The following is a 27,169-nucleotide window of genomic DNA, read 5'->3' on the forward strand; positions in this document are numbered from 1 at the left end:
ATGTACTTAGGGTAACAGTGTCCCCTGCTACCCGTGAGAATCTCCTGCTTTCCACAGCATCTGTGGCTTAGCACCTCTCTGCAGTCTGACTCCCTCCAGTGTCCAGACTGGGAAATTGCATTGGCTCCACCAAGTCCATTACAGCTTCATTATCTCCTGTGTACCATCAATCATTCATTGCTTCTCCAGCCTTCACTGCTTCCTTCCATTGCTACCTGCTCACACCTCAGTACCATCTCCATTAACAGCCACCATTCAGAAAGTCCACATCGATATTACCACCATGGGTAGATATAATCGATTACAGTCATCATCGGTGGACCGTCACTGTGTCTGTATTAGTGGTACCAGCTAGAGCCTTATACTTACCTGCAGTGTTCCCTCCATGTATTCTCCATCGATCTGCATCGGCCAGGGTTGAACATTGTTTAAAGTTATTATACTTACCTGAGCCCTCCAGTTGTCATGAGCCATTTATTATGGCTCATTACTGTCATGTCAGTTCTGTGGTCTTCAAGTCTGTTTCTGGTAATGGACTCTCTGGTGGCCTCAGTGGTTAGTCTGTGCCTATGCAGCTCAATCTTCTGTGAGTTGATTTATGCACAAGACTGGGAGGTAATGACCTTGTTATCCTAGCTTGGGAGCTGGGCTAGATATGTCCCAGGTGATTGATCACTTGAACACTTCTTAAAGCATTCTCCCCAGCACTGCCTTGCCGGTGATAGTTTCCTGTTCCTTTTGCAGGTAGCTGCAAATTCTTGTTTCCAGCTGGTCACCAGCCGTCTGCTATTTATTAGTCTGTTTCTCCCTGTTCATAGCCAAATGCAGCCTTTCCTGGTTCAGCCTGCTTCCATTATGTCTGGAATCTGTCTGTCTACTCCAGTCTGTCCCTGCTTTCTTCTTCTCATCTGCAGCTGCTGGAAGTCTCCTGTTCTGTTGGAGCCTGGTTCTATTTATGTATCCCTGTTAGATGGCAAGCTGCCAATTCCTTGTGTTGGTTTTGCAATCATTTGTTCCACCTTTGTTCAGTCCTCCCATGGTGGCAAGGGGCATTATACTCCATGATTTGGTCATTTTGGGGTACTGGATTATTGTGCTATTGTTTACATTATTGGTTAGCTGTATTTCCTGCATAGGTATCGCTGGAGGTACCCCAGTTCTCCTGTCAGAGGTATCTGTGACTAGGTCGCATTCCCCGTCATTGGCCTAAAGTCATTAGGCAGGTTTTTTCCCCAGGCAGGCCAAGTAGTTAGATTTCCTTTTGACCATACCCTTAGAGGATTGCTGTTTCCTTGTCACTCCCTAACACCTGGTTGCACCGGAGCTGGAGTAACTGGCTTAACTCGCTCCTTCAAATGTAGCGACTAAAGGCAAAGCCTAGCATTTGGAGGAATCAGCCATCTCCCTTTGGGGGTCAACAGAGTCAGTGTACATTTTGCCGTGTCCCTGCTGTGGGTTCTCACCCAAAACCATAACACCAGTCTTCAGTCGTCCAGTGATAATGGGTCAAGAAGTATTTGATCTACATCGTAATCTGTGTATGGAATTCTCTCTACAAACCAATCTAGATATATCTTATGGACAAATTGGCATTCAGAATGGGAACTCTAAATCCTCCTGAACTGATGGCCATTTATTTAGACAATAAAGAAAAAACGTGAATCGGTCCTAAAGGGATCCCCACTTTTTTGTGTTTGTTTGAATGTCTAAAAAGTGCAGAGAGCTTTGTTTTATAAGAGTTATAATTCTTTACCCTTATCTCGATTCTTTAAAAAAAATGTTTTATTTATTTATTAACATTTTCTCATATAGCGCACACATATTCCGCATCACTTTACAGAGAATATTTTGAACATTCACATCAGTCCCTGCCCCAGTGGAGCTTACAGTCTATATTCCCTACCACATGTACACGCTCACACAGATATTCTAGGGTTAATTTGTTGGGAACCAATTAGCCTTGTTCCATAACAGGACTCTATGGAAAGCTGTTGTGATCAGCGCTCACTGCTCATCGCTGCTCTGTACACACTGGGCGGTTTTTGAGCTGAAAGCGACTTAAACAACAAAACTGAGCTGCATTCAGCTCAAAGTCGCCCAGGGTGTATGGGGCATTAGTAGGTCATAAGTATACCATAGATGGTGAACTTAGCTACCAATAATTGGAAGAATGCCTTTGATCGTATTTGGATTATATACTTAAAAAATAACTTGTTTCACACCATTGTATGTGACTCAGGTTATAACCCATTGCCGTGACAGATCTGCTATTAAGTACACATATCTATAGGGGTTGTTTCTGTCACTGATCAGTTAAGCTTTCTTAACTACTCTACCTCCGTTGGGATAAGGTGGGCCTTATGGAGGTAGCCTACATCAACCTTTGATTTAGTAAAGTAACTTTTTATGACATTAAGTTGATGGGATCAGCCATAACTCAGTGGAATATAAAGGCTGGTAAAGTTGGACCTAGAATGCCCAATTCAAATTAAGAGAGGAAAAGAAGGGACGGAGTGGTGTTGGGAAGGGGCAAACACACAGTAGAATGTAGATGAACTTGACATGCGATTAGGTGGGGGAAATTACAAGGGGTAACAGAAACACATACAGCATGGGTTATATATATATATATATATATATATATATATATATATATCTATCTCTATATATATATATCTATATATATATATATATATATATATATATCTCTATCTCTATATATATATATCTCTATCTCTATATATATATATCTATATATATATATATATATATCTCTAATCTGCTTTGAAAATCTAGTCGTTGACCAATAGTAGATAATAACTCAATCTTTTATAATCAATTTATTATCCAGGTTATACCGCTACCTTTAATAACAAATTTTTTATAATATTTCCTTAAAATATTCCTCAAATATTGTTGCCTTTTGGTATTTCTTACATCATTATACTTTAGTTACACCTGTAGTCATCATCCCCTTGTATCTAAGAGCCTCTCGGGCTCTTTTACATGCCATAAAACATAGGTTCTCACTTTGTGAGTGTTATAAGTGTATTCAAGTTTGGCGTAATTATTGACTGTCACTATGCTTATGTACGTTTTGCGGTTTTAAATATGTACCGCAGTGTATTTATATTGCCCTATATCAGTATTTTTGCCTTTATTGTCATTCATGTTTTTTGTCCCATTTGTGATGTATTTCAGTGAATGGGGGGTATGTTGTTGTACGTAACCATGGTGATGGTAGCACTTTTTTATGATGTCATGCGCATCACGCCGCCCTACGTGGTGGCAGGGGACGCAATCCAGCACGGAGGGGTATAAAGCCATGTTTCTTTCAAATGATTAACAGCCTGAAGAAAATGTCCAAATAAAGGACGTCGCTCTGATAACAACGTGTACCTGTTTCTTCTTTCTGCTGAGAGTGCCGCTCCAACCCCAGCAAGTATACTATCTCTTCGTGCAGGCACCCAGCCACTATCATCCACATAGCTGCAGTGGATTGTGCCGGTCTATTGGACATATATATATATATATATATATATATATATATATATGTTGTGGTGGACGGCGGCACTCGGAGTAGAGGTAAGTAATAAACAGGCAGGAGACCTTGTTTAACCAACGTTTCAAATCCTTTCCGGATTTTTTATCAAGGTGCAAGAGATATATATATATATATATATATATATATATATATATATATATATATATATATATATATATATATATATATGTCTTCTTTGCTCTTTACTGTTTTGTTTTGTATGTGTGCAACCTGGAAAATCTCAATAAAAACTCACATTTTTATTGGCTTCTGCTAGATTTGTGGGGGAACTTTCTGAGCTTATCAAGGTGAAATCTAAGGACAACGATGATGAGGAAGCTGAATTCTCAGAGCATTTCCCCATCTTCATCTGGGCTGTCAGAGACTTTACTCTAGGACTAGTGATTGATGGAGAGAAGGTCACAGAAGATGACTACCTAGAGAACGCCCTGAAGCTGAAGACCCGTAAGTACAGTGAAATGCGCTTATAGGATTCTCGTAGGATTACATAAAAATATGAAAATAAAAAGAACATTTTTATAACTTTTTTTTTTCCTTTTATGAAAGCTGAAAAAACAATGAAGAACATGGAATATAATAAGCCCAGGCAATGCCTCCGCATGTATTTCAGTAGCCGGAAATGCTTTGTGTTTGACCAGCCGTCGGCAGACAAGGAAGTTCTCCAGAAGATGGAGCAAGTTCCTGAGAGTGAGCTTAATCCGGAGTTTGTGGCTCAGTCAAAGAGGTTCTGCGACTATATCTTCAGGAAGGCAGAAGTGAAACGCGTTACCGGAGTACCCCTGGTTACAGGAGTCAGTAAGTTGATCTCATGTACCTTCTGATTAAGCTTGTTCTTAAGGAGATGCCTGCTTCTAGATGAATGAGCAATGGCTCGCTGTACTCGCCATGCTTTGGGCATGGTGCCTCGCTACGTTCAGCCCACTAAGAGGAACCAAGTGGACCGGCACCAAAAAAAGCCAAAAAACCTGTGTCGACCTTGCTACTGTTCACCAGGTTTCCATTGATGCTTACCTTCAGTCAACCTTCAATCACTGTGTAGGCATCTAACTAGACACTGTTGACCTCCAGTTGTCAACCATAGCATGGCATGGTATGGCTGACCTCCACCCCCGTCGATCTGCCATCCAGATAACACAGGAGACTGGTATCTCTCAAACATTGGGGGAAATTTACTAAGAATGCGAATACAAAAAATCGTATTAGTATTCTTAATACAAATGAATACGACTGCATATGGCTGTTTCAGCCGTATGCAAAGTTGTGTTCCGGAGGGGAATTTACAAAGCAGTCAAATACGACTGCTTTGTAACCCTCCGATGTCGTATTCATTCATATTAACAGCCGTATATATGGCCGCTAATACGAATTTGTGCGGGCAGTCTGCACGGATCAGTCAGATCCGTGCAGGCAGCAGAGTGTAAAAAAAAAGTAGAAAAATATAATAATAATTTAAAAAAACAGCGTTAAGCCCACACATACTGATACTTACCTATCTTGAGCCCGTAGGTAGGTCCCTGGGTCTTGGTCCAGTGTCCTGGTCCATGTCGGCGTCCGGGTCCATGTCGGCAAATTAGATACTTATCTCTCATTACTATTGTCCAAATTGCTTTTGTTGCCGTTGGCAATACTAGGCTGGTAGGGGTAAGTGTAGTACCAAATGGATTTCTTGTTTGCGTTGTTTTTTTTGTTAGAGTGGGTCAATAGTTGTGCTCTAGGGATCACTAACAATTGGTTGTTTGCTTTTGTTACTGCCCTGTAGCTTATTCCTCGTGCCACAAATTTTTTAACTATAATGTCCAGTGACTTTTTAGTTGTTCTCGGTCACTTCATATTCTTGCTGCTCTTAGCATTTGCGATTTTGTTAATCCTCTTTTAAGTGCCAGGGGGTGGCAGCTGCGGTTTTGAAGAATTATATGGCAGTTGATTTACTTTGGTTATAAAGAAGTTTTCATTTTGGTGTCCATAATTTTTATTGTTACATCTAGATAATTGATGCTTGCTCTGCTCATTTGGTATGTGAATTTTATGGGGTTGTTTTCTGAGATTGTAAATAATATAGGCAGTTATCTTCTGGTCCTGTCCATAGAAGGAGTAAATGTCGTCTATGTATCTAGTTTATAGGAATAGTCTATTGCTCCTGGTTTGTGAACTGAAGTATAGATTCCCTTCCTGTTCAAACATGGACACATTTGCAAGTGTGGGTGCAACCAATTACCCCATTGCGCATCCTGTTTTTGGATGAAGTATTTTCCGTTAAACATTAAGTCATTTTGTGTTAATGTTCTTCAAGCAATCATATAAAAGATGGTGAAGAAGGGGAGCACATCTCCAAAACTTAGATCAATAAATCACAAACTGATTTCAGTATTTATACAAAACTTGAGTACTGCTTTCATTTGTTGTGTGTATATATATATATATATATATATATATATATATATATATATATATATATATATTACTATACTACTATATTATAAATATATGTTTTGTTGATTTTTTTTAAAAGATTGATTATTATTTTTTAAATTAATTACATTTATTCAATCATTCACGTGTTACCAATTGTTGAGCACTGATACAATCTTTGGTGATCTGTGGAAACTAAAATGATTCCAAAATAATTATGTTTTATTATTATTATTCAGAAATGAACATGTTTTAACATTTAGGGGAACATTTACTAAGATGGGAGTTCTATTGTAGATGAGATGTCCATTGTAACCAATCAGATTATATCTATTAAGTTCTAGAAGGTGCTAAATATATAAGAAGAATCTGATTGGTTGCTAGGGGCAACATCCCACCTTCAATATAACTCCTATCTTAATCTCAAGTGTTTAGAGAACCCATTCATATTTCCCCCCCCATTTTAGGGTTGGCTAAATTGGCAAAAACATACACAGAGGCTATAAGCTCCTCCAATGTCGCCTGTATGGAGGAGGTGGTGCTTTCCCTGTCTGAGACAGAAAACAAGGCAGCAGTGGAGGAGGCAATAAAGCACTACGTGAGCAAGATGAACGATGGCGTGGTGTACCCCACTGAGACACTCAATCAGCTCCTAACTCTGAGCAGACAGTATGAGGATGAAGCTCTTCAGATTTTCATGAAAAAATCCTTTAAGGATGAAGAACAGAAGTTCCAGAAACAATTTATTGTGAGTGTCAGATCCAAACATAAAACTTAGACTGACCCTTACTTACAGTAGGATACAGAACTAGAATGTAGGAGACGTGTTGCTAGATGATACTGTAAGTAACAGAAATTACTCCCCAAATCTGGAAATTCCTCTTAGGGGAATATAGAACCAGGCTGACAGGTCTAGGAGGCTCCTTTTGTGGTGCAGGTAATATTTTCAAGATATTAAAAACATGAGCAACGAGCGATCTGCAGTCTGTAGCCATGAGCATGTGCGGGTTTGTCAGAGTGATTATTACAGAAGTCTGTATAGAAACAAGATACAGTACCCGCAGTGATGTAATGGGTATAAAGTATCCGGCTTACTGTTTAGGTTTTGTCTAAAAGCCCCCATCCACTAGTCCAATTTGGCCTCTTTTCTTCAGATTATAGTGGATCTAATGAAAACAGGCCAATCGGAGCTCACTCCGATCCAATGTGCATCCCCACTTTAGATGTGTCTGACAGATAGATCCTTGCTGCACCAAGGATCTATCTGATCCGAAGCCATCAGGGGCACATTGGATGGGTCTTGTGTACTTCAGATTTATCGCTCCCACCTGTCCCAAGCCAAGCCTTCTGTACCCTCCCCGCCCGAATCTGACCTGTGGCTGCCACAAGTCCTGCCCCTGTCCACGTCTTCCCCGGGTCGTGTTCCAGTCTGTGGCCACCCTGGGTCCTGCTCCCATCCGTGGCCCCCTGGGTCCTACACCTGTCCGCAGCCTCCGCAAGCTCTTACAGCTTCCTCTCCATTGCACACAGGGGGTAATAGTGACATTGGCTATCAGCCTGGCATTCACAGTACATGGGTGCTGGGACAGCCCCAGGCTTCATTCCTGGCCCTTAGGTGCCCTAGAGAGGATGGACCCCATTATTGAGGGGATCCCCACTTCCCAAGGGACCCTGGCCAGGGGTGACTAGTTGGGGAGGGGGTGATGCTGTGGCCCCAGCACACACCCCCCCCCCCCTGGCTAGTGTCTTTACCCCCCTGGCTAGTGAAGCACGGTGCTGGTTGCAAAAATATGGGGGATCAATGGAAAGATAGGTCAACAGCTTAGGCGCAAATAGTCCGGAGTGGATATGTGAATAATCTGGACCCACAGTGGGGAGTATTTTACCAGAACAAAGATTTATTTGACATACAATTCACAGTTAAAAAGTGCAAATGGGTGCACAAAAGTGCCAGTGCAGCAGCAGTACAATTTCTCAAAATTCAAAGTGACAATGCATATATTTTCAAAAGTGCATGTACAATGAATGCGACGGGGCAATCTGATACTTTTATCTCACCATTCCAGGGTGGTGCGGTGGGCTGGGTGCTATAAGATGGTAAGTCCCGGGTAGCAGGAATAAAGCACCACCGCACAGGCTTTGGATGGGGATACAGTGATGTTACTGCAGAGTCCTCCCGTCAGTGTTGGCATCCTCATAACATGTTTCGGAATCTGGTTCCTTCTTCAGATGTGGATGCCAACACACTGAAGCTAAGGGTTTTTATACCATATGGGATAGGGTGATTTGATACACCTGTGTCCCACACCTCCGTTTTCCGGAAGTGACGTTTAATGGTGCGCTGGAGAATCTCATCCTCCATATGCAAAGGATCTAACGTTCCCCCACAGCGTCGTTCCGCCTGGAGGCAGACGCTGTGGGAGTAATCACATGCAGCTTGGTTCAATGCACAGTCCATTGCGCCTCCGTCCGGATCGGAAGTTCAAACCCGGATATGACGTTTGCGTTTCAAGGTGCTTCCTGTTTGCGTTCCACTGCGTCTTTTTCTCACAGGAATCCATGCATTTTGTTTTTCCTCCAGAAATAATAATAAAATCTTTTATTTTGTAGGTTTTGTCTTTGATTTTAAATTCAGTGTATTTCCTTTCAATATTTGACTACACATCCCAGCATGCTTTGCAAAAGTTTTAGCATTCTCTAATAGCAAAACTGTGAAAAAGCATTCTGGGATGTGTAGTTTCAAAACATCTGGAGGGCCAACGTTGGACATGCCTGCTCTAGACAGAGCCCTGGTTGAATTAGAAAAAGTTGATAGAAGCTCTCTGCTGATAGAAAAAAACAAAGTGGCTCAAGACAATAAAACAGAATGGTCTTTTATCAGCCAGTATGGTAGCCATCACAAAAAACTAGAAAATATCATATCAAATAATTGGAGAATCCTACAAGATGATCCCGTGATTGGCAAGATAATACCCAAAAGACCATCCTTTATTTACAGGAGGGCAAAATCACTAAAAAATCAGCTGGTAAGGAGTGCTCTCATTGAAAACCCCCCCAGCTCTAGGAATGTAGGTTTCCATAGATGTGGCGAGTGCACTATGTGCAAAACCACCACAAAGTCAAATATTGAAAGGAAATACACTGAATTTAAAATCAAAGACAAAACCTACAAAATAAAAGATTTTATTACCTGCCATACACGAAATGTGATTTATTTTTTAGAGTGCACATGCGGCCTAATATATGTAGGCAAGACCTCAAGAAATTTAAAAGTGAGGCTTGCCGAACACATATATAATATAAGAAAAGGCCTCATGAGTCATTCAGTTTCCTAGCACTTTAAAATGAAACATGGCAGCAATGAGAAGCACATTAAAAGATTTTTAGGAATCCAAGTAGCTAAAAACACCTGGAGAGAGAAGAATGTAGAAAAACTTCTTGCCCAGAGTGAAATGCGTTGGTTTTTAATTTAGATACCCTCACGCCACATGGGCTCAATATAGATTTAGAGTTAAAGTGGTTTTTAGATTAATTTATCATGTATGTATATTCATTTTAATATTTGTATTTTAATCCTCTTTTTATCTATTTATTTCACATGACACTTCGCGGATCCATACATGAAATACGGCCACATTAGGGATGGACTTAGCCTGAACGAAGTAGGGCTTAGCTTATAGATGTGGCCATATAGGATATTCCATTGTATTATCTGCTGGATTGCCAGTTTTCAAAATGGAGATTTGGGACCCAGGGGATGTATCAAGAAGATTCTCCTAAGAATGGTCTGCATATAACTGCGAATGATTCTCCCCATACAAACAACCTGAATCGCCAAAACCAAATCTTGAAAAACAAAATGCATGGATTCCTGTGAGAAAAAGACGCAGTGGAACGCAAACAGGAAGCGCCTTGAAACGCAAACGTCATATCCGGGTTTGAACTTCCGATCCGGACGGAGGCGCAATGGACTGTGCATTGAACCAATCTGCATGTGATTACTTCCACAGCGTCTGCCTCCAGGCGGAACGACGCTGTGGGGGAATGTTAGATCCTTTGCATATGGAGGATGAGATTCTCCAGCGCACCATTAAACGTCACTTCCGGAAAACGGAGGTGTGGGACACAGGTGTATCAAATCACCCTATCCCATATGGTATAAAAACCCTTAGCTTCAGTGTGTTGGCATCCACATCTGAAGAAGGAACCAGATTCCGAAACATGTTATGAGGATGCCAACACTCTGACGGGAGGACTCTGCAGTAACATCACTGTATCCCCATCCAAAGCCTGTGCGGTGGTGCTTTATTCCTGCTACCCGGGACTTACCATCTTATAGAACCCAGCCCACCGCACCTCCCTGGAATGGTGAGATAAAAGTATCAGATTGCCCCGTCGCATTCATTGTACATGCACTTTTGAAAATATATGCATTGTCACTGAATTTTGAGAAATTGTACTGCTGCTGCACTGGCACTTTGTGCACCCATTTGCATTTGCACTTTTTAACTGTGAATTGTATGTCAAATCTTTGTTCTGGTAAAATACTCCCCACTGTGGGTCCAGATTATTCACATATCCACTCCGGACTATTTGCGCCTAAGCTGTTGACCTATCTTTCCATTGAACCTGTATATTCAAGAGTTGGTGTTACTCTTTTTTGGCAACAGAGGGCTGCAGATAACTCCGTAGTAAAAATAGTGCGCACAGATACCCCCCTACCTCCATATCTCCTGTCAAAAAATATGGGGGACCCCAACATTTTTTGTTTCCCATTTTTTTTTCTTCAAATTTAAAATTTTATTGAATGTCACAAATCCAAATAAACAATATATCATTGCAAGCGTGTCTTATGACTTTGATTTTTCTATTTTTTTGGGGATATGATACAGAACAGAGATAGGGGTGGGGAGGGGGGGAGGTACGGTTACATTTCCATAGTGTAATGATATAGTGCTGAACTACAATAATACAATATAATAGAGTGGTCGGAGTTAATAAGTACATACACTGTTTAAATCCTACATTACTTGTTCTGATTTATATTCCATCCAAGTTTGCCATAGCCTAGTTGCGGAAGTTGATGGCGATGAGTTATAAGATGTGCCAGCTGATTCGAATTCAAAGTGAGATTGAACTGCCTCTTCTATCTCTTTAAGGCTAGGTATGTTAGTTGTCCTCCAGTTGCGGGCTAGGAGACGTTTGGTTGAGGCCAGTATGTTTACCATATTTTTTAACCAAGACCGGTCCAGGATCCTGTTGCTGGTTCTTTAAATACAGGGAACCCTATGCACTTTTCCCCTCATATTTTTTGAACCAGCACTGCCTCAAAGAGACCGGGGCTGGTTATGTTCTGGGGAGGGTACAATTAACAATTAACCCTTTACTCCCCCAATAAATTATGCCACACACTGTAATGCCCATTACACATTATACTACACATTGTAATACCTATTACACATTATGCCACACACCGTAATGCCTATTAAATATTATGCCCCACAGTAAGTTAACTACTTGCTGCCAGGGTTTTCATGGCAAAATCTTCTATTATTTAAATAGAAAACCAAATCTTGAAAAACAAAATGCATGGATTCCTGTGAGAAAAAGACGCAGTGGAACGCAAACAGGAAGCGCCTTGAAACGCAAACGTCATATCCGGGTTTGAACTTCCGATCCGGACGGAGGCGCAATGGACTGTGCATTGAACCAATCTGCATGTGATTACTTCCACAGCGTCTGCCTCCAGGCGGAACGACGCTGTGGGGGAATGTTAGATCCTTTGCATATGGAGGATGAGATTCTCCAGCGCACCATTAAACGTCACTTCCGGAAAACGGAGGTGTGGGACACAGGTGTATCAAATCACCCTATCCCATATGGTATAAAAACCCTTAGCTTCAGTGTGTTGGCATCCACATCTGAAGAAGGAACCAGATTCCGAAACATGTTATGAGGATGCCAACACTCTGACGGGAGGACTCTGCAGTAACATCACTGTATCCCCATCCAAAGCCTGTGCGGTGGTGCTTTATTCCTGCTACCCGGGACTTACCATCTTATAGAACCCAGCCCACCGCACCTCCCTGGAATGGTGAGATAAAAGTATCAGATTGCCCCGTCGCATTCATTGTACATGCACTTTTGAAAATATATGCATTGTCACTGAATTTTGAGAAATTGTACTGCTGCTGCACTGGCACTTTGTGCACCCATTTGCATTTGCACTTTTTAACTGTGAATTGTATGTCAAATCTTTGTTCTGGTAAAATACTCCCCACTGTGGGTCCAGATTATTCACATATCCACTCCGGACTATTTGCGCCTAAGCTGTTGACCTATCTTTCCATTGAACCTGTATATTCAAGAGTTGGTGTTACTCTTTTTTGGCAACAGAGGGCTGCAGATAACTCCGTAGTAAAAATAGTGCGCACAGATACCCCCCTACCTCCATATCTCCTGTCAAAAAATATGGGGGACCCCAACATTTTTTGTTTCCCATTTTTTTTTCTTCAAATTTAAAATTTTATTGAATGTCACAAATCCAAATAAACAATATATCATTGCAAGCGTGTCTTATGACTTTGATTTTTCTATTTTTTTGGGGATATGATACAGAACAGAGATAGGGGTGGGGAGGGGGGGAGGTACGGTTACATTTCCATAGTGTAATGATATAGTGCTGAACTACAATAATACAATATAATAGAGTGGTCGGAGTTAATAAGTACATACACTGTTTAAATCCTACATTACTTGTTCTGATTTATATTCCATCCAAGTTTGCCATAGCCTAGTTGCGGAAGTTGATGGCGATGAGTTATAAGATGTGCCAGCTGATTCGAATTCAAAGTGAGATTGAACTGCCTCTTCTATCTCTTTAAGGCTAGGTATGTTAGTTGTCCTCCAGTTGCGGGCTAGGAGACGTTTGGTTGAGGCCAGTATGTTTACCATATTTTTTAACCAAGACCGGTCCAGGATCCTGTTGCTGGTTCTTTAAATACAGGGAACCCTATGCACTTTTCCCCTCATATTTTTTGAACCAGCACTGCCTCAAAGAGACCGGGGCTGGTTATGTTCTGGGGAGGGTACAATTAACAATTAACCCTTTACTCCCCCAATAAATTATGCCACACACTGTAATGCCCATTACACATTATACTACACATTGTAATACCTATTACACATTATGCCACACACCGTAATGCCTATTAAATATTATGCCCCACAGTAAGTTAACTACTTGCTGCCAGGGTTTTCATGGCAAAATCTTCTATTATTTAAAGGTGTATATAAATGTGTTAAGGAAGAGGTGCTCCCCCCAGTCTCCCAACTTTTTAAGTAACCCTCAGTAAGTTTTTCTGATTGGAGAGGCTCCTGCAATGTGCAGGAAATAACTGGGAATTACTAGATAGCGGAACTGGTACTGTAAATATTGACATTTCCATTAATAACCGCGCTACATACAGATGTATCTGATTGGTTCCCCCCAGGAACTTGTACAACAGAAAAAGGAGGAGTTCTGCCAGGTGAATGAGACAACGTCCCGGGAACGCTGTGAGACTCTTATTAGGAAGCTTTCTGCAGGATTTGAGGAGGCGCTGGCTGCAGGAACATACAGCGTCCCAGGGGGCCATAAACAGTTCCAGCAAGACCTGGCAGCAATACAGGAAAAATACAAAAATGAGACGGGAAAAGGTATACAGGTATGTGGGCGGGGCTTACTGTTTAGCTAATTAGTTCTCAGTTGTGTGACTATGAACTCATTAGTTTGGGGTTATTATAAGGGAAACTGTATATTGGCGCTACTTCTTATAATGTAACACTGCCGGCCCAGGGGGTCCCATGTTCTGAATGTGAACGTTAGGAATGTTAAGGACCCACCTGATGAGTTCACCTGGTTGTGGTAGGTGGATCCATATTTTTAACAAATATATGCAAAAACCTAAATTTTATTCCATGATACAGAAACTTGCAGAGTTTATTAAAATAGTCTGATTACCAGTGTTCTTAAGGTGCATACACACTGTGCGTTTTTCACCTGGCCAGGCAATTTTCACAGGGGGGTTAATCATTTTCCACAGTATGAGGCAGGCTGATGGCATGGGGTGGGAATTCACTCTGTCTGGACGGCGACTATCTGATCACAGGCCTCTGCAAAATCGCCCAACAGCGATCAGTTCTGAATCACCCCAATGGCAGTTCTATAACTGAGTATATACATGTCACAGGAGTATATACATGTCACAGGACGCCGCCGCGGGACACAGCGGGTGGTTTACTCACCCGTCCATGCCCGTCGGCAACTATCCTGTGTGCAGAGGTCCCCCGGGGCTGGCAGTAGGCGGCAGGGATCCAGGGCTTTGTCCGGCAGCGTGGGGAGCCGGGAGAGCAGTGCTGAGCAGTGCCAATCCAGTCCGATCCGGTCCGCTCCAGCTGATCCACTCCGATCTATTTCTACCGGGTCCATTCCTTATTCTCCAGCCTCCAATCAACTCCAGTCTTCTCCGTTCAGTCATTGGTATTCCCTCTGGTCTCCTCCACAGTCAGTCTTCTCCATATCCCGTCATCCACTTTCTTAAGTTATTACGCAAGGACTTATTGCTTCTTATTGTTTCAACGCAAGAGTCGATTGCTTCTTCTTATTTACTACGCAAGAACGTATTGCTTTATATTTTGTTCTCCCGTTGACCTCAAAGAAGTATTTGAGTGCTACCCATTGTTCTCTATTTATGAAAAGGACATTAATTAAAACTGGTCGTTTCAACCCGACTTCTTCTGAATCATCTGTGGCCCCTGTAACTCACACGACTCCATCCGACCCTCCTCGAGTGACAATACACTTTTAGAGATCGAGCATGTTCTTGGACCCCAGGAGACCTGTCCTCTTTTTTCAACATTGTGGTCTCTAACTCTGTGACTTTCTGCAGGCGGATGTGGTGCTGAAGGATTACCTCATGTCCAAAAAATCCATTGAAGCCAACATTCTGAAAAGTGACGCAGCTCTGACTGAGAATGAGAAGCAGAGGGAAGGTGAGCGTTACTTGTAACTATACGTTTAGTTTTTTTTTTATTCTTTTTTTTAATTGAAAAACAAAGACATATCATATACAATACTTTGCAACAATATGTAAATCATTTCATATGAAAGAAAAACAATTTTGGACTGTATGGGAGTCCCATCATAAATTGGTGGTAAGGAAAAGGAATAACATCCTATCCTTGGGTATATAACATTTTTTTTAAGTAAACATAAACTTATAGGGAGAAAGAGAAAAAGGAAACAAAGAGAAAGAGACAGCAGAAATATGAAGGAGAAGGTAGGTACAGTAGAACACTAACATCCACTCACGACTCACTGCCCTTTCCATATCTCTCTCATTGCCCCCTCCATATCTCTCATTGCCCTCTCCATATCTCTCTCACTGCCCCTCCATATCTCTTACTGCCGCCTCTATATCTCTCTCATTGCCCTCTCCATATCTCTCTCATTGCCCCCTCCATATCTCTCTCATTGCCCCCTCCATATCTCTCTCATTGCCCTCTCCAAATCTCTCTCACTGCATCCTCCATATCTCGAATGCTTCGTCCATATTGCTCTCACTGCCCTTCCATATCTCTCTCACTGCCCCCCTCCATATCTCTCTCACTGCCCTTATATATCTCTCTCTCACTGCCCCCTCCATATCTCTCTCATTACCCCCTCCATACTGTATCTCTCTCATTGCCCTCTCCAAATCTCCCTCACTGCCTCCTCCATATCTCTCACACCACCCCCTCCATATTTCTCTAACTGCCTTTCTTATTCTCTCACTGATGCATCCATATCTCTCTCACTGCCCCTTCATATCTCTTACTGCCCCCCCCATACCTTACACTGCCCCCTCCTTATCTCTCACTGCCCCTCCATTTCTCTATCACTGAACCCTCAATATCTCTCTCACTTCCCTCTCCATATCTCCATTGCCTGCTCCATATCTCTATCACTACCTTTCCATATCTCTCTCACTGCCTCCTCCATATCTCTCTCACTGCCTCCTCCATATCTCTCTCACTGCCCTTCCATATCTCTCTCACTGCGTCCTCCATATGTCTCTAACTGCCTCCTCCATATCTCTCTCACTGCCCTTCCATATCACTCTTACTACACCTACATAACTCTCTCACTACTTCCATATCTTTCTCACTGATGCATCCATATCTCTCCCACTGCCCCCCTCAATCTCTCTCACTGCCCCCTCCATACTGTACAGTATCTCTTAGTGCTTCCTCCATATCTCTCTCACTGCCTTCTCCATATCTCTTTCAATGCCCCCTCCATATCTCTCTCACTGCCCTTCCATATCTCTCTCACTGCCCTTCCATATCTCTCTCACTGCCCCTCCATATCTCTCACTGTCCGCTTCATATCTCTCACTGCCCCTATATATCTCTCTCACTGCCCCCTCCATATCTCTCTCACTGTCCCCTCCATATCTCTCTCACTGCCCCCTCCATACCTCACTGCCCCTCCATACCTCACTGCCCCCTCCATATCTCTCACACTGCCCTCTCCATATCTCTCACTGTCCGCTCCATATCTCTCACTGTCCACTCCATATCTCTCACTGCCCCTCCATATCTCTCTCACTGCCCCCTCTTTATCTCTCTCACTGCCCCTTCCATATCTCTCACTGTCCGCTCCATATCTCTCACTGCCCCTCCATATCTCTCCCACTGTCCCCTCCATATCTCTCCCACTGTCCTCTCCATGTCTCTCTCACTGCCCCCTCCATATCTCCCTCACTGCCCCCTCCATATCTCTCTCACTGCCCCCTCCATATCTCTCTCACTGCCCCCTCCATATCTCTCACTGTCCGCTCCATATCTCTTGCTGCCCCTCCATATCTTTCTCACTGCCCCCTCCATATCTCACTTCCCCCTCCATATCTCACTGCCCCATCCATATCTCTCTCACTGTCCGTTCCATATCTCTCACTGCCCCTCCATATCTCTCTCACTGCCCCCTCCATATCTCCCTCACTGCCCCCTCCATATCTCTCTCCCCTCCATATCTCTCTCACTGCCCCCTCCATATCTCTCTCACTGCCCCCTCCATATCTCTCACTGTCCGCTCCATATCTCTTGCTGCCCCTCCATATCTTTCTCACTGCCCCCTCCATATCTCACTTCCCCCTCCATATCTCACTGCCCCATCCATATCTCTCTCACTGTCCGTTCCATATCTCTCACTGCCCCTCCATATCTCTCTCACTGCACCCTCCATATCTCTCTCACTGTCCCCTCCCTATCTCTCACTGCCCCCTCCCTATCTCTCACTGCCCCCTCCATATCTCTCTCACTGCCCCCTCCATATCTCTCACTGCCTCCTCCATATCTCTCACTGCCTCCTCCATATCTCTCTCACTGCCCCCTCCATATCTCTCTCACTGCCCCCTCCATATCTCTCTCACTGTCCCCTCCATATCTCGCTCACTGCCCCCTCCATACCTCACTGCCCCCTCCATATCTCTCACACTGCCCTCTCCATATCTCTCACACTGCCCTCTCCATATCTCTCACTGTCCACTCCATATCTCTCACTGCCCCTCTATATCTCTCTCACTGCCCCCTCTATATATCTCTCACTGCCCCCTCTACATATCTCTCACTGCCCCCTCTATATATCTCTCACTGCCCCCTCTACATATCTCTCACTGCCCCCTCTACATATCTCTCACTGTCGGCTCCATATCTCTCTCACTGCCCCTCCATATCTCTCTCACTGCCCCCTCCATATCTCTCTCACCTCCATATCTCTCACTGCCCCCTCCATATCTCTCACTGCCCCCTCCATATCTCCCTCACTGCCCCCTCCATATCTCCCTCACTGTCCCCTCCATATCTCTCTCACTGCCCCCTCCATATCTCTCACTGTCCGCTCCATATCTCTCGCTGCCACTCCATATCTTTCTCACTGCCCCCTCCATATCTCACTGCCCCCTCCATATCTCACTGCCCCATCCATATCTCTCTCACTGCCCCCTCCATATCTCTCACTGTCCACTCCATATCTCTCACTGCCCCTCCATATCTCTCTCACTTCCCTCTCCATATCTCCACTGCCTGCTCCATATCTCTATCACTGCCCTTCCATATCTCTCTCACTGCCTCCTCCATATCTCTCTCACTGCCTACTCCATATCTCTCTCACTGCCCTTCCATATCTCTCTCACTGCCTCCTCCATATCTCTCTCACTGCCCTTCCATATCTCTCACTGCCCTTCCATATCTCTCTTACTACACCTACATAACTCTCTCACTACTTCCACATCTTTCTCACTGACGCATCCATATCTCTCCCACTGCCCCCCTCAATCTCTCTCACTGCCCCCTCCATACTGTACAGTATCTCTTAGTGCCTCCTCCATATCTCTCTCACTGCCTTCTCCATATCTTTCTCAATGCCCCCTCCATATCTCTCTCACTGCCCTTCCATATCTCTCTCACTGCCCTTCCATATCTCTCTCACTGCCCTTCCATATCTCTCTCATTGCCCTACCATATCTCTCACTGTCTGCTCCATATCTCTCATTGCCCCCTCCATATCTCTCTCACTGCCCCCTCCATATCTCTCTCACTGTCCCCTCCATATATCTCTCACTGCCCCTCCATCTCTCACACTGCCCCCTCCATATCTCTCACACTGCCCCCTCCATATCTCTCACACTGCCCTCTCCATATCTTTCACTGTCCGCTCCATATCTCTCACTGTTCACTCCATATCTCTCACTGCCCCCTCCATATCTCTCTCACTGCCCCCTCTTTATCTCTCTCACTGCCCCTCCATATCTCTCACTGTCCACTCCATATCTCTCACTGCCCCTCTATCTCTCTCATTGCCCCCTCCATATCTCTCACTGTCCCCTCCATATCTCTCTCACTGCCCCCTCCATATCTCTCGCTGCCCCTCCATATCTTTCTCACTACCCCTCCATATCTCACTGCCCCCTCCATATCTCTCACTGCCCCCTCCATATCTCTCACTGCCCCCTCCATATCTCTCTCACTGCCCCCTCCATATCTCTCTCACTGCCCCCTCCATATCTCACTGCCCCCTCCATATCTCTCTCACTGCCCCCTCCATATCTCTCTCACTGCCCCCTCCATATCTCTCTCACTGCCTCCTCCATATCTCTCTCACTGCCCCTTCCATGTACTGTAGCTCTCACTGCCTGCTCCATATCTCTCACTGCCCTCTCCGTACCTCTCTCACTGTCCCTCCATAGATTAATTTTTAATCAATTTTAAAACCAACTGTTAGTAAATCTCTGATTTGCAATGGGCTCGAGGAGAAAACATAAATGTTTTCCAATAACCTTATTTCGATTGTATGTAAATTTTTCAGTTCTTTTTTTCCTTTTAAAAAACTGACAAGCAATAGGTCAAAATTGACCTTTTAGAAACATACTGACTAAAGCGCTCTTCTGATCTCGTTGGGATATCACATAATGGGGGAGATTCTCTAAGCTAAAAATACGGTAAAAACCCAGTTACAGTATCTGGGTTTTTACTGCATTTTGGGATGCACTAAGCATCCACCGCCGGGTTACCGCGGCGGAGGGCATCGCCAGAAAAATTTGTAGATGTCCCATAGAAGCCTATGGGCTTCTACCGCAACCCTCCGCCGCCCCGCACTGCCCCACCGCCGCCCCACACGGACCCCCGCTGCCCCGCATCGCCTGTGTCCGGGCAGCACAGAGCTGTGCTGCCCGGACCTGTGACCTCCTCCTTCCTGCACTGATCCTCTTCCGGGTACAGGGAGGAGGAGAGCCCGGCGCAGCAGCAGCGCCGGGTAAGGGAGGGAGGGGAGAGCCGCCAGGTCCCCATGGGACCCGCTGACTCTATCGCAAAGGACAGCGCTTAACGCAAGAGCTGTCCTTTGCCATAATTATCGCATATGTTAGTGCATATGCGATAATTATGAATGCGATGGACGGCATTAGGGGGGCGGAGCTGGGGTGCGGATGTTAGAACATCCCCCCCATAATGTGATGCTGTGGTAATTCTATCCATCTACAGTATGTTAAATACTGTACACTCAGTAGTAATTGCTCAGACCCGTATTGCATCGGCTGCATCTGAATGATTTTAGATCTGTGTAACGCAGCTTAGGGCTCACACTAATATTGTGTCGCACTGAATTGCTGCAGGTCACCGTCCAGGTCACTAGCACCCTATTTAGGAGATATAACACATGTTTAATACATTGGTGGTTTGTACTCAGGGACGGTAAATACCGGGTGCTGTGAGTGATTACAGCCCAGTACTCAGGGACGGTAAATACCGGGTGCTGTGAGTGATTACAGCCCAGTACTCAGGGACGGTAAATACCGGGTGCTGTGAGTGATTACAGCCCAGTACTCAGGGACCCTAAATACCGGGTGCTGTGAGTGATTACAGCCCAGTACTCAGGGACGGGAAATACCCAGTGCTGTTAGTGATTACAACCCAGTATCGATGTGTCAGGTGCTTTATTTTATAACTTCAGTATTTTCTGTCAGAGGAGAAAGCGAGAAAGAAAAATGAAGAACTGGAAAACCAAGTGCGGGAACAGGAGAGAGCTCAGGAGAGACAGAAGATGGATGATCAGATGGAAACTATGAACAAGAACATGCAACAGTTGGAAGAGAAAATGTCGGAAGAGAGAAGACAGATGAAGGAACAGATAGATCGGACCATTGAGGAGAAGAACAGGGTCAGTACTTTCATTCAATCAGCGCATTTTACTCACGTATACATGCAGCCTCCATACACCACGCAGCATGATATACCTCATACATACAGCCTCAGTACACTGTGCAGCGTGATATACCTCATATATCCAGCCTCAGTACACCACGCAGCATGATATACCTCATACATCCAGCCTCAGTACACCGTGCAGCATGATATACCTCATACATCCAGCCTCAGTACACCATGCAGCGTGATATACCTCATACATCCAGCCTCAGTACACCATGCAGCGTGATATACCTCATACATCCAGCCTCAGTACACCATGCAGCGTGATATACCTCATCCATCCAGCCTCAATACACCGTGCAGCATGATATACCTCATACATCCAGCCTCAGTACACCATGCAGCGTGATATACCTCATACATCCAGCCTCAGTACACCATGCAGCGTGATATACCTCATACATCCAGCCTCCGTACACCATGCAGCGTGATATACCTCATACATCCAGCCTCAGTACACCGTGCAGCGTGATATACCTCATACATCCAGCCTCAGTACACCATGCAGCGTGATATACCTCATACATCCAGCCTCAGTACACCATGCAGCGTGATATACCTCATACATCCAGCCTCCGTACACCATGCAGCGTGATATACCTCATACATCCAGCCTCAGTACACCATGCAGCGTGATATACCTCATACATCCAGCCTCAGTACACCGTGCAGCATGATATACCTCATACATCCAGCCTCAGTACACCATGCAGCGTGATATACCTCATACATCCAGCCTCAGTACACCATGCAGCGTGATATACCTCATACATCCAGCCTCCGTACACCATGCAGCGTGATATACCTCATACATCCAGCCTCAGTACACCGTGCAGCATGATATACCTCATACATCCAGCCTCAGTACACCATGCAGCGTGATATACCTCATACATCCAGCCTCAGTACACCATGCAGCGTGATATACCTCATACATCCAGCCTCAGTACACCATGCAGCGTGATATACCTCATACATCCAGCCTCAGTACACCATGCACATACCCTCCAACTGTACCGAATTTGCCGGTACAGTAAAGTTTTTTAACAGTCTGTACCGGCAAATTCAGTTTGTACCGAATGTACCGATTTTCTAGCACTTACTAGCTCTGTGTGCTTGCTCAGTAACCTGGTGCTCCGGCTCTCCCCTCTCCCCCTCCGTTCCCATGAGTGCATTGCGCTGCGGGCGTCATGACGTCACGCGCCAGCACCGCGCATCCAGGGGAAAGGAAAGGAGGTCTCCCTGCCCTCACTGTGCGCATGCGCAGACTGGGGCGCAATTCTCTGTGAGGGAGAGTGGTGCAGTGGCGAGCCCCGGCGCGCGTGAGGGGGGAGGGGGTGTGTGATCTCCTGGGTGTCCTCTTCACAGTGGTTGCCGTCCGGAGCCAGCCTGCCACAGTAGAATGTCAGCCCATCAGAGATGATCACCCACTTCTGTGCAGCAATAAGTAGGTGGCTCAGCCAGCTGCACTAAATCACCCCAGCTCTTCTATCCAGCATCGACACTTATGTTTGCCTGCAGCTCATGTCACATGGTGGCTTGGTGGGCTGCTTGCATATTAAATAAGTATATTTAATATACTTATTTATTAAATATTATATTAAATATACTTATTTAATATGCCAGCAGCCCACCAAGCCACCATGTGACATGAGCTGCATCAGGTGCTGGGCCGGGGGGTCAGGGTGCCTGGGGACGTAACCATGCCCACTTTACCCAAGGCCACACCCACTTTACCCATGGTCACGCCCCTTCTTAAATGTGTACCGATTTTGGCCCTTCAAATGTTGGAGGGTATGCATGCAGCGTGATATGCCTCATACATCCAGCCTCGGTACACCATGCAATGTGATATACCTCATCCATCCAGCCTCAGTACATCATGCAGCGTAATATACCTCATACATCCAGCCTCAGTAAGCCATCCAATGTGATATACCTCATCCATCCAGCCTCAGTACACCGTGCAGCGTGATATACCTCCTCCATCCAGCCTCAGTACGCCGTGCAGCGTGATATACCTCATACATCCAGCCTCAGGACACCGTGCAATGTGATATACCTCAACCATCCAGCCTCCGTACACCGTGCAGCGTGATATACCTCATCCATCCAGCCTCAGTATGCCATGCAGCGTGCTATACCTCATCCATCCAGCCTCAGTACACCATGCAGCGTGATATACCTCATACATCCAGCCTCAGGACACCGTGCAGCGTGATATACCTCATACATCCAGCCTCAGTACACCATGCAGCGTGCTATACCTCATCCATCCAGCCTCAGTACACCATGCAGCGTGATATGCCTCATACATCCAGCCTCGGTACACCATGCAATGTGATATACCTCATCCATCCAGCCTCAGTACATCATGCAGCGTAATATACCTCATACATCCAGCCTCAGTACGCCATCCAATGTGATATACCTCATCCATCCAGCCTCAGTACACCGTGCAGCGTGATATACCTCCTCCATCCAGCCTCAGTACGCCGTGCAGCGTGATATACCTCAACCATCCAGCCTCAGGACACCGTGCAGCGTGATATACCTCATCCATCCAGCCTCAGTATGCCATGCAGCGTGCTATACCTCATCCATCCAGCCTCAGTACAGCATGCAGCGTGATATACCTCATACATCCAGCCTCAGGACACCGTGCAGCGTGATATACCTCATCCATCCAGCCTCAGTACACCATGCAGCGTGCTATACCTCATCCATCCAGCCTCAGTACACCATGCAGCGTGATATGCCTCATACATCCAGCCTCGGTACACCATGCAATGTGATATACCTCATCCATCCAGCCTCAGTACATCATGCAGCGTAATATACCTCATACATCCAGCCTCAGTACGCCATCCAATGTGATATACCTCATCCATCCAGCCTCAGTACACCGTGCAGCGTGATATACCTCCTCCATCCAGCCTCAGTACGCCGTGCAGCGTGATATACCTCATACATCCAGCCTCAGGACACCGTGCAATGCATACCCTCCAACATATTGGACTCAAAAAATCGGTACGGGGGTGTGGCCATAGATGGAGGGGCGTGGCCACATGTAAAGGGGCGTGGCCACGACCCTTTTACTTTGCACTTCCAAAAATCCCAAAATTATAGTATCCCATTTAAAAAAAGAGACAGCTGTGCTGGCTGTCCCTACCTCAGTCCCCATCGGCTGTGCGGGGTCTGGCTGGAAGATGACTTGAAACTTCGGCCGCTGTTAGTCGCCACAGCCGGGTTCTCCGTGCTGCGGCACTTTAGGCCGCCCACTAGTGACGTCACGCCGCCCATTCTTTTATCCCAGCGCCGGCTTGCGCTCTAGTGGCTGGGTGCAGTCACTCTGGCACGGCTGAAGGGCCGCACACAGCATGCTGGGACTTGTAGTCTCCCCGCAGCCATGCCATCCTCCAACCACAGGGAACTAGCAGGGAGAGGCAGGCCCGCTGCGTCCCCCCCCGCCGTGCGCCATGGGAGATATAGTCTTAGCAGGCAGCTCCCCCACGCTCTCTGGAGAGCAGTCGTCAGTGTTTTAAACTACAACTCCCAGAGTCCCTCAATCACCCTGAGCTTCTGTGATAAAAGCGGTACATTCGGTACAGCTTATTTTAGCCGGTACAGACCGTTAAAAAACGGTACTGTACCGGCAAAAGCGGTACAGTTGGAGGGTATGGCAATGTGATATACCTCAACCATCCAGCCTCCGTACACCGTGCAGCGTGATATACCTCATCCATCCAGCCTCAGTATGCCATGCAGCGTGCTATACCTCATCCATCCAGCCTCAGTACACCATGCAGCGTGATATACCTCATACATCCAGCCTCAGGACACCGTGCAGCGTGATATACCTCATACATCCAGCCTCAGTACACCATGCAGCGTGCTATACCTCATCCATCCAGCCTCAGTACACCATGCAGCGTGATATACCTCATACATCCAGCCTCAGTACACCATGCAGCGTGATATACCTCATACATCCAGCCTCAGTACACCGTGCAGCGTGATATACCTCATACATCCAGCCTCAGTACACCGTGCAGCGTGATATACCTCATACATCCAGCCTCAGTACACCATGCAGCGTGATATACCTCATCCATCCAGCCTCCGTACGCCATGCAGCGTGATATACCTCATTCATCCAGCCTCAGGACAACGTACAGCGTGATATACCGCATACATCCAGCCTCAGTACACCATGCAATGTGATATACCTCATCCATCCAGCCTCAGTACACCGTGCAGCGTGATATACCTCATCCATCCAGCCTCAGTACACCATGCAGCGTGATATACCTCATTCATCCAGCCTCAGGACAACGTACAGCGTGATATACCTCATACATCCAGCCTCAGTACACCATGCAGCGTGCTATACCTCATCCATCCAGCCTCAGTACACCATGCAGCGTGATATACCTCATACATCCAGCCTCAGTACACCATGCAGCGTGATATACCTCATACATCCAGCCTCAGTACACCGTGCAGCGTGATATACCTCATACATCCAGCCTCAGTACACCGTGCAGCGTGATATACCTCATACATCCAGCCTCAGTACACCATGCAGCGTGATATACCTCATCCATCCAGCCTCCGTACGCCATGCAGCGTGATATACCTCATTCATCCAGCCTCAGGACAACGTACAGCGTGATATACCGCATACATCCAGCCTCAGTACACCATGCAATGTGATATACCTCATCCATCCAGCCTCAGTACACCGTGCAGCGTGATATACCTCATACATCCAGCCTCAGTACACCATGCAGCCTGATATACCTCATCCATCCAGCCTCAGTACACCGTGCAGCGTGATATACCTCATCCATCCAGCCTCAGTACACCATGCAGCGTGATATACCTCATAAATCCAGCCTCAGGACACCGTGCAGCGTGATATACCTCATACATCCAGCCTCAGTACACCGTGCAGCGTGATATACCTCATACATCCAGCCTCAGTACACCGTGCAGCGTGATATACCTCATACATCCAGCCTCAGTACACCATGCAGCGTGATATACCTCATACATCCAGCCTCAGTACACCGTGCATCGTGAGATGCCTCATACATCCAGCCTCAGTACACCATGCAGTGTGAGATATTGTACCTCATACATCCAGCCTCAATACACCATGCAGTGTGAGATACCTCATACATCCAGCCTCAGTACACCATATAGTGTGAGATACCTTTTACATCCAGCCTCAGTACACCATGCAGCGTTATATACCTCATACATCCAGCCTCAGTACACCATGCAGTGTGAGATACCTCATACATCCAGCCTCAGTACACCGTGCAGCGTGATATACCTCATACATCTACAGTGCAAGATCCTGCATACATAGGGCGGGATGTATTAACATACATTGCCACCCCTCACCACGCCTCCGCCGAGATGCTAGCGTATATGTACTAACATATGCGTCTAGCATCGCGGTGCGGTGACGGAGGCCCCCTGCGATACCTGTGATGTTTTGTGGGGAGGGTCTTAGTCACCTCCTGGGCTATGCGGCGTTACCTGGCGTCTCCTCATCACCCCTGCAGCCAGAAGGACTTCATACCCTCCAACATTTGAGGAGTACAAATCGGTACAACTGCAGAAAAGGGGCGTGGTCACGAGTAAAGGGGGCGTGGCCATGACCCCTAAACTTAAAAAAAAAAAACACTGCATCTGTATGAGGTGAGTAGGCTGCCCAGTGCCTACCTGTGTCCATCAGGCTGAGAGCAGTCAGCGGCAGTTGGTGTGCAGGGGCTGAGAGCAGTCAGCGGCAGTTGGTGTGCAGGGGCTGAGAGTGTATTCATGCAGGTGCCCTGAGACGAAGCCTGCTAACTAACACACACGTAGGGGGAGAGAGATGGTAGAGGGAGAGAAATGCTGTTGCTTACTGGACACACGGCACATAGGAGGAGGGCGGAGGTGGCTCTGTCATTAACAGTCAGAGAGAGGGTGAGCTGCTCTTCCAACTGTCTCCTGCGCTGCACTATCCTGTCATATACTGTGAGTGTGGCAGGCTCAGCACAGCCAGTAGCCGCAGCGGCGGGGCACAGCAGCAGAGTCGGCACTCGGCAGGGCAGTCGCAAAGTGTCTCACGTCGTGATAGGGTGTGTGACATGGCACCCTAAGCCCTCTGGGAGTTGTAGTTTGATCGGCCACTCCCCCCTCCCCGAAGAGCAGCCGGCTGTGAAAGAATGAAAACTACAAACATATGCATGCCAGTTTGTCGGAAGCCAGGGGAGGAGCCAGTTATCAAAAAAAGGTACATTCGGTACACTTTGATTTAGCCGGTACAGACCGTTAAAAAACGGTACTGTACCGGCTAAATCGGTACAGTTGGAGGGTATGGGACTTCCCCGGCTGTCACATGCTGCTGGGGGA

General features: G+C 45.9%; 1 protein-coding gene across 1 annotated transcript in view; it reads left to right on the plus strand.

Annotated features, from left to right (window-relative positions):
• Positions 1 to 27,169, plus strand: part of LOC146019780 (guanylate-binding protein 7-like) — a 64,876-nt gene that overhangs the window by 31,437 nt on the left and 6,270 nt on the right. The window contains exons 5-10 of the mRNA XM_083152333.1: positions 3,822 to 4,009; positions 4,112 to 4,360; positions 6,442 to 6,722; positions 13,468 to 13,680; positions 14,905 to 15,007; positions 20,518 to 20,711. Coding sequence (XP_083008459.1) covers positions 3,822 to 4,009; positions 4,112 to 4,360; positions 6,442 to 6,722; positions 13,468 to 13,680; positions 14,905 to 15,007; positions 20,518 to 20,711 — 1,228 coding nt within the window. The remainder of the gene's footprint in view (positions 1 to 3,821; positions 4,010 to 4,111; positions 4,361 to 6,441; positions 6,723 to 13,467; positions 13,681 to 14,904; positions 15,008 to 20,517; positions 20,712 to 27,169) is intronic.

Source organism: Crinia signifera, chromosome 7, assembly GCF_055691185.1.
Source record: "Crinia signifera chromosome 7, ASM5569118v1, whole genome shotgun sequence".
In the NCBI taxonomy this organism is placed as follows: Eukaryota; Metazoa; Chordata; class Amphibia; order Anura; family Myobatrachidae; genus Crinia; species Crinia signifera.